Source organism: Nannospalax galili, unplaced genomic scaffold (assembly GCF_000622305.1).
Source record: "Nannospalax galili isolate Female #2095 unplaced genomic scaffold, S.galili_v1.0 scaffold5243, whole genome shotgun sequence".
NCBI classification, from domain to species: Eukaryota; Metazoa; Chordata; class Mammalia; order Rodentia; family Spalacidae; genus Nannospalax; species Nannospalax galili.
In genome coordinates, this window is record NW_008348764.1 from 27,821 (window position 1) to 36,680 (window position 8,860).

General features: G+C 37.9%; 2 protein-coding genes across 5 annotated transcripts in view; both read right to left on the reverse strand.

The window, feature by feature from the left end:
* The window catches only part of Trappc13 (trafficking protein particle complex 13), a 33,884-nt gene extending 25,622 nt beyond the window's left edge, over positions 1-8,262 (reverse strand). For 2 of the 4 annotated variants that reach the window (XM_008845980.3, XM_008845981.3), the window contains exon 1: positions 8,017-8,262. In XM_008845980.3, coding sequence (XP_008844202.1) covers positions 8,017-8,062 — 46 coding nt within the window. In that variant the 5' untranslated portion in view covers positions 8,063-8,262. The remainder of the gene's footprint in view (positions 1-8,016) is intronic. The other 2 variants (XM_008845983.3, XM_008845982.3) reach the window with 1 other exon arrangement.
* LOC115072490 (shieldin complex subunit 3-like) lies at positions 3,470-8,153 on the reverse strand. The gene is made up of 2 exons (XM_029569810.1): positions 8,017-8,153; positions 3,470-4,726 (listed from the first exon to the last, which is right to left on the reverse strand). The coding sequence occupies exon 2, from the start codon at positions 4,606-4,608 to the stop codon at positions 3,856-3,858; it is 753 nt and encodes a 250-aa protein (XP_029425670.1). The 5' UTR covers positions 4,609-4,726; positions 8,017-8,153; the 3' UTR covers positions 3,470-3,855.
* Positions 8,263-8,860: the final 598 nt, after the last annotated feature.

The following is an 8,860-nucleotide window of genomic DNA, read 5'->3' on the forward strand; positions in this document are numbered from 1 at the left end:
CCAAAGGTCATAACTTAATGAACTGGGCCAAAAAACAACTTGCATATACATTTTGGCTGGCCAGAATTATTAAATTAGGTAAACTCTTCTTCAGATTCAAAGTCTTTACCACATTCTACAGCCTTACTTGCTTAATTCTTGGAGATTTTCAAGATTGTGAACCTTAGATTACTTTTTGTCATTTCGTGAAGATTACGTTAAAGTAGATCATTACTTGGGAACTCATTTTAGAAATAACAACTTTAAAAATTGTGTTATTTGTTAAGTTGGTAAATGAAGTTAGATTTGTCAAGGTCAGGGACAAAAGTTAAAACAAATGAGCAAACAATATTTCACAACTTGGATGCCTCCAGAACTTATCCTTCTCCTCTGAATCTGACTTAATATCTATTTGAAGGTAGACAGCTAATAAGAAAAAAGTAAACAAGGTATTCCTTCCACTTTCCTTGAGAGGAAATGCTGATTGTATTTTTCCAGATGCCCTCACTGATTTTCCTCATGTCTGTTTCCACAGTATATTCCAGTGTATGACTAAACAATGGAATCCTGAAACACCAGTTGGCCTTATTTTTAGCTAGTGCTAGAATCAGTGTTCTAAAATTTGACATCCTTTTAAAAAGCTTCTAGGAAATAACAGTAGGCTCTTAATTCTTCAGTCTTGATAACTTCTTGTTTTGTTTTGTTTTGTTTTGAGAGTCTCCCTGTAGCTTGGAAGTCCCCATGTAGATCTGGCTGGCCTTGATCTCACAGTGATCCTCCTGTCTCTGCCTCTGCTGGGATAGAGGCTTGTGCCACTATGCTCAGCTTGATAACTTTTTTAAAAAACATTTTTAAAAAGTTTATATGTATGAGTGTTTTGCCTGCATGTCATGCAATGCCCATGGAGGCTAGAAGAGGGCATCAGATTCCCCTGGAATTAGAGTTAAGGATGGTTGATGGTGGCTGGGAACCAAACCCAGGTCCTCTACAAGAGCAGCCAGTACTCTTAACCACTGAGCCATCTCTCCAGCCCCCTTGATAACTTCTTAGTATTGTCCAGGTAGACCGGAAATAAAACATCATTTTAAGATCATTATACTACTTGTAATAAAAACCTTTAATTTCTCTGTTTTTAATTGCATTGTTTCTCAGAGAGGTAGAAGGCAATCCATCTAGAGTAAATCAGAAAAACTGAAGTCTTCTACATACGAAAACAAAGAAACTCCTTTTAATTCTTGAATTTAAAAACGGTTCATAATAATCTCATGACTCTTAACTGTAACCTATATTTTTAGCTGTTTACAATCATTTCAGGATGATAAAACTATTATCATAAAAATGCTATTACTTCTCAACTTTAATTCTTGATCAGTAACTTTGTGATAAGTTCTGAAAAACAAAAGTCAGATATACTGTGTAAGACTGCATACTAGCCAACTTTTATTTGCAAATTTACTGGAAATATCGAATAACTTCTTGGAATTTCACAGCAGTTGCGACTGAAAAGAACTTATGAAATGAAAGAGAAAGGAATTACTGAGAGAGCTGGCTTGAGAATGCCCCAAGTCACCAAGTGGTTTCTTTTCCACGGATGAGTTCTGGAAGCATTCATGCAAAAGATTACTGACAGTCTCATGTAAGGCAGTAAAAAGTTAATTAAGCCACCTATAGGTGGCGCACACCTATAGTCCTAGCACTTGGGAGGCAGGCAGATCTCTGTGAGTTCAAGGCCAGCCTGGTCTACATAGTGAGTTCCAGGACAGCTGGGGCTACAGGGAGACCCTGTCTCAAAAAGAACCCCCCCCCAAAAAAACACACACACACAAAAAAAACTTAAACTACATCTATTTAGATAGAGTGAAACTATCAGGAAAAGATCGTCTCTAGTTTATAATCAGGGGTTTCTGGTGTTTTTAAGTATTATCAGGTTGTGTCCTTTCAAAGACCACAGTTACCACACATAAGCAAGCTTCTACACCAGGCATTGGCTGGCATACATAAAGCAAACGTGTCTCTTTCTCATCCTAGTAAGTGTTACTGGTTTTTCTCAGGGAGCTAGTTTGACTTAATAATCACACCATGTAAGCTCTGTGAGGGAAGGGTTCACATTTGTCTTCCCTATTATAATCCACCTACACCCAAAGTAGGTATTTAACTTCATTAAAGAAGAATATGTCTACATCCTTTTACAAAACTATTACTAAGCATTTTGGGTCTTTTTTTTCTGGTCTTTTTGAGACAGGGTCTCCCTGTAGTACCAGCTGGCTTGGAACTATGTAGATCAGGTTGGACTTGAACTCACAGAGATCTGCCTGCCTCTGCCTCTGCTGGGACTAAGGGCGTGTGCCACCACACCCAGCTTCATTTTGGGTATTTTTATGTGACGTAAACCCAATTTATAACATTCTGCTCATAAGAAACCTAAATGGTGAACAATCAGTCAAGTAATGAAAGAGCATTAACAGTCATTAAAAGATTGGCAGGCATGGTGGAAGACACCTTTAGTTCCAGCACTTGGGGTCAGAGGCAGCAAAGCTCACAGATAGAGGCCAGCCTGGTCTACATAGGGAGTTCCAGGCCAGCTGGGGCTACAGGTAGACCCAGTCTTAAGAAACAACAAAAAACCCACAAACAAACAACAGTCATTAAGACTGAATTATGAGGGACTGGAGAGATGACTCAGCAGTTAAAAGCACACACTGCTCTTGCAAAGGACCTGAGTTTGATTCCTAGCACCCACATGACAGCTCACAACTGCTTGTATCTCCTGCTTCGGAGGGGATCTGAAGCCTGGACCTCAGAGTGCACCTGTAAACACATGCACATATCTATACACAGAAAAATACACATAATTAAAAATAATAAAAATTGAAAATGAAGACTGAATTATGGGAATGGGGACGTAGCTCATTGGTATGGGGTTTGCTCAGTATGCATGAGGCCCTAGATTCCATCCTTAGCATTAAAGAAAATCCATTTTTTTTGTATTAGAATAAAGGAATCATTTGGTATCTTATTCATATTTGACACTTTCCTTCCTAATGGGTTAGAGTATTAAGAATATTTCACAGATTTAGACAATTTAGACAGATTTAGATTTATTGTTTTAAAAAAAATGGCCAGGTGTGGTGGCACACGCCTTTAATCCCAGCACTCGGGAGGCAGAGGCAGGTGGATCTCTGTGAGTTCAAGGCCAGCCTAGTCTACATAGTAAAATTCCAGGACAGCTGGGGTTACAGGGAGACCCTGTCTCAAAAAGACAAAAAAAAAAAAAAAAAACAAAAAAAAAAAAAAAAACAACCCAAAAACCCACTGTCAATCTAGCATATATTATTGGAAGCATCACTAAAGAATCTGGGCTGGCTTTCCACTCCAAACAACATTCATGCCATCTGAATATTATTCCCAACAGAATTGTTTTTACTTTTATTAAAACAACACCACCACATTACACTTAGGTGAGTTAAAAAAAAAAATGAGGATTTAGAGATTCATCCAAATTCAAACCATTTATTTTAATTCATAGCAATATTCTTTTCAGTCAGTGGAACAAAAGAACAGAACATTTACTTTCAATTCTAGTACAAACAATAATTTATCAAAATTCTTTAAAAGAATGCTTCAAATAAGCAGAATTTAGAATGTTCCTGACTTAATTGGCAAGCCTAGGAACCATGTGATACTATTTATATTGGGACACAAACTGTACACATATTACTACACAATCATTTCTTCACAATATAAAGGATAATAGGCTTTATTGTGAAAGCATCAACTTTTACATCACTAAAAGTAATGACCAGTAAAATTTACTCATTTCACTAGTTCAGTCCAAACTCAGTTAATTCAGCATATTTTTCTGACAATGAAACTTCATTACATACTAAAAATAACACCATGTTTACGCACAGATAAATTAATTTTTCCAGTAAGAGCTAATCTCTCTTTAAGAAGATTGCCTACATATTCACAGTACATAACGTCACAGAACACCCATACTTGGCCTACATGTCTCTGAATAGTAGCATTACATGAAGGAAGTTCATCATGCCTGATAAGGTGATTGAGTTTTGCCCAAATGTCTTCCAGAGTCTGGTTCTTGCAAACACTATATTCTATTATCCATTTTGCTCTATGAAGTGAGTGCAGATTTAGTGCCTTTAAAGTATTTTGCAATTTTTTAGACAAAGGACAAATCTTTTCTGGACAATTGTTGCTGGGAAGTGAAACACTCCAAGACCTCCTCTTGTGCTGTTTTTCTTTTTCTGATTTTTTACCCAGATTTCCAGAATTAGATTGTTTATTCAGTGTGTGTGACTGGATTAAGTGCTGCTTTTTCAAACTAGGCTGGAACTCCAAAAGATCTACTGTGCAATCATAACTCTGTGATTTAACACTATGTTCGGAAATGGTTAAGTATTGTTTCACATTCTCAGCAACCTCTCCAGATATTACTGGTGGTAATCCTTTAGGCTTGAGTGGGAGTTTGGACCCATCATGAGGAAACCAAGGAATAAATCTTGACAATGGACGAGTAGGAAAATCTTGAATTGCTTTTTCTGCAATCTTTGGCAGCTGTGTGGGATCATTTTCATATGGTCGATAGTATAATATTACTTCAGTTGTCATTCTGCAGTAATCCTTAAACTTTTAATGAAGAGAAAATTTCTTAGCTGAATTCTTCAGAGCTAGAATGTAACTTATTATTACAAGACTGTCTCTCTTGTCAAACCAGAGGAAACAGGACCTAAAGTGGAAGTATTGCAAAAAGTAAGTTATGGTAGGGGCAGCCTCCATACATATAGGCAGGGAGAAAGAGAACCAAAAACCATTCCCTGTGTGGTATTTTAACAAAGTGAATGTGACCGTAACCCACAAATTTGAAAATCCTTTCTCATAACAATAAGGGATCTGAATCGGACTCCAATTCAGATTACATCTACCCTGAAAAATACTAATAGTCAACATTTTTAACTCAATAAAGAATTTGGAAGTATTATTATTAAAATGTTATAGTCCTAAAACTATATCAGAGGCAAAAAGTTAGTGATTCTCAGGGATAGAGAGATGGCTCAGCAGTTAAGACCACTGGCATTAACATGACAGTTAATGCCCTTCCTTAACTTCAGGGGAGTTTCAGGGGAGTCAATGCCCTCTACTGGCCTCTGCTACACTGCACACTTGTGTTCTTACATACGTGCAGGCAAAACACTCATACACATAAAAAATTAAAAAAAAAAAACTTGTTAGTGATTCTTATCACATAATGTAATATTTAAAAATCTGTGACATCTGAATTAAGAAAAATGAAATCACTGTAATTTTTTATCTATCTGGCATAAAATGAGTCTGTTCATACTTTAAAATTTTATGAATTCTACCAATACATAGAAGACAATGATTATATCTCAATCTCTATAGGAAACATAAAAAACATGAATATGATTTAAACTTGCATGTTAATCCAGACAGAAACTGAGCTGTGACAGTCTTCTCTGAACAGAGCTGGTACTTAACATAGTATTGAGACTTAGTTCCATGGCTCCTGAACCCCAATTTGGAGGACGAACAACACAACACAGAAGTTGTCATGGGGCCCCAAATTACAGCAGTGACAAGAAGTTCTAGCATACATGGTCTCAAGAATGGAGCCTTCCAAGATCTGATCTATAAGCTGGGCTTCCTAACCAGGTCTAAAGCTGTATGAGCTGTAATACAGGCTCTTTTATATCCTAACCCACTGTGCTCCCCAGGTTTAATCTCTTTTATTCCCCAGACCATTAGAAACCAATGATGAAATTTCTCGCACTCCTAGAATAACTATGACAGAAATTCCTGTCATGATGTCACAACAGAACCATGCTCTGATTCTGAAGCGCTAAGAAGGAACTAACTGCATAAAAATTCTTATGCCAAGGGTGGCCACTCTCAAAGTTAAAGATAACTACAATTCTGAAGATTCATAATTGTTAATATAGACTAATAATGGTTTGTACTTTTCTTCTCCCTTCTTATACCTTCACACTGGAAGGCAAGACAATGAGAATTCTTTCACTATTGCTTGAACTTATCCAGTGATGCACTCAAGAGACAATGGAAATTGTGAGACTTACTTTTAAGTCAAAATTTTTCTCATTTCAAGATTAACAAAGAGGGCTGGGGATATTTCAGTTAGTAGAGTGCTTGCCTAGCATCCACAAAGCCCTGGGTTTGAACTCTAGCTTACTTGGGTACATGTAACCAGGTTTCAAAAAAACAAATGAGGTTGGGCATGGTAGCACACACCTTTAATCTCAGCAATCTGGAGGCATGATCTCCAGGCAGATCTCTGTGAGATGGAGGTTAGCCTGGTCTACATAGTAAGTTCCAGGCCAGCAGGAACTACAGGGAGACCCTGTCTCAAAAACCAACCAACCAACCAACCAACCAACCAACCACAAACAAACAAACAAACAAAAAAGAGGAGGAGGAGGAGAGAAGTGGAGATAAGTGTGGGGGTAGAGAGAGTGAGGGGAAGGACTAAGGGTGGGGAAGGGAAGAGAGATTGGGCAGAAAAAAAAAGAGTAAAAAAATATTTTCTTAACATTTTACATATTGATACATAAGAAAACAAAGTTAAATGTCCATTTAAATTGGTATCCTTGGACATTCATCATCAGTAGAATCAAAACTTGTGAAATTCTTGATTATCTAGGACAAAGTGGGAAAAATAATGCCAAACAGGTTTAATAAAGCAGAAACTGCCAGTGAAATGCAAACCACTTGTCCCATCAGCCTGCTTAAATAGTCTTTACTAGGTATCTTGTGTTTCTAAAAATAAACAGTAAGACCATGAATTTTTAATAGTGTCAAATTTGTATGAAATCACACCTAGCAACTAACACAACTGCTCCAAATTCACATAAAAGTTGCCAGTAACGTAATGGTCTTTGAAAAAGAGGTTTCATTCAGTAGAAAGCAAGGACAGAGCATCTTAGTGCAATTACTGCCTCAACCCCTTACTAAGATATGTGATCTTAGAAAAGTTGCTAAACCTTAAAAGGTAGTATCTAGTCTATATTTTTGATGCAAGAATGAGATAATGAATATACAGTAAGTTCCTTTTATCCATATATAATCTGTTTAGTCTAGATCATTTGCTGAAGCTAAGCCTACATAGCCCATTGTTGTATTAATGTTTCAAAGTTCTTTAGTTCTACGTTCAGTGTTGTTAACTCCATGCATCAGGAGTATATGATTATTTGTTATCAATGGAACTGTGAACTTCTGGAATGTATGTGTAGATCACCAGGAATGAGTGAGAGATAAGGAGAACATAACAGATGCCCTAAGGCAAGTGTAATTCAATCTAACTCAAGGGTCTGGTGAGCACGTCTCCAGATCAGTAGAAGAAGGCACTGCTAACACTGTAACAGAGCATTTAAAAAACAAAGTGCATTAGTGGCAGGAGAAAATAAAGTTGAAAATGTTTTAAATAAGTTTTTGATAAGCAAATTCCAGGTTTAGCTGTCCTGTTAGCTTTTTTTTCTGGTAAATTAAAAATCAACAAAACCTGCTGAAAGCTACTTTGTCTAGAAAATGAAAGGTGACAGGAGAGTCTGGACAAATTTCCCACATCCATAATACATGATAATCTAAAGTAATGTGCAGTGTATTTTAACAAATCTGAGGTATAAGGCGTAGTAAGTAGCAAGGATTTCTAAATCCTTGACATTGTCACGCAACTTCATCCATGCCATAAGAACAGACAAGAGAAGGGAAAAAAAAAACAAAAACAACCACTTTAAGTGGTTATTCCGGTTCACAGAGATGTCTCTCCAACAGGGTCCGGCGTCAGTTTCTGTGGGTGACAGACCAGAGTGACTTGCCAAGTTTGGATTTCATTCTAGAAGGCATCTCTTACACAGAGAAGGACAAGTCCTGACGGTGTCTAAGGATAAGGCCTGTATCTCAGGGGCCAGGTCTAGGCTGGCAGAAGCATCAAACGGCTAGAGAACGAAAGACAGAGTAAGGAGACTCCAGTTCCCAAAAGTTTACCTTTCAGAGCTAGCAGATGCTCCTGCTTGGGGGGATTCACTTCCATCTTGACAGGCACTTCTGTCCTCAGACTACGGAGGCTGAAGAGGTTCGTCTGGATCGGAAAGGAAACTGCAAAGCACACGTCCGGGAAGACCCGGCGTCAAACACACTCGGAGCAACTCCTCTCCTGTAGGTGATGCCTTAAATTCGTTTTTCATTAAGTCCTTTACGGTCCCAAAGTCTTCTTTCCACCAAGGCCATTTCCTTGTAGAAAACTGTACATAAAATATTTTCCATTCACAATCACATAATCTGGGTCAAAGAGCCACTTGGAGCTGACAAAACATGGCCTCCCAAGTGCTTACATAGTGGGCAGAAAAAGGAAAAAAGGTAGTGGAGAGGCATGCTGGGATTTGTAGTTAATACAAAATTTCGCAGTGCATAAAGGGAGATGTGGTCCACGCCTTCATGCTAATGAGTTTCAGTTGGGGAGGAAAAATCATCACAAGAGCTGGCCCTTTCACGCTAAACTTTTATTTATGTTTCACCTGTTCTTTTTACTTTCGATTTTCTTTTTTCCACCCACTACTTGCAGCCTCAATGGCTGGGGGTGCCGACAACACAGCAGGCAGTAGCGGGGATATCAGAGTATAAGGGCTCTAGTTGGGGGAGGGAGGCTATGAGAGGGTGCCATCTGGGAAGGGGGGGTATAGTTGAGTAAAATGGTTTGGTATGTTGTGTGTGATATACACACACACATAAAATAAAAAAATTTTAAATGTATTATATTTGAGGAGGAAGCATGGAAATTTACAACATGTTAATTAGTAGAGGTGATAAACATTACCATTGAAATCTGCCA

Bases quoted from the DNA above. Each gene is read 5' to 3' on its own strand.
- LOC115072490 (XM_029569810.1), bottom strand. From the start codon at position 4,608: ATGACAACTGAAGTAATATTATACTATCGACCATATGAAAATGATCCC.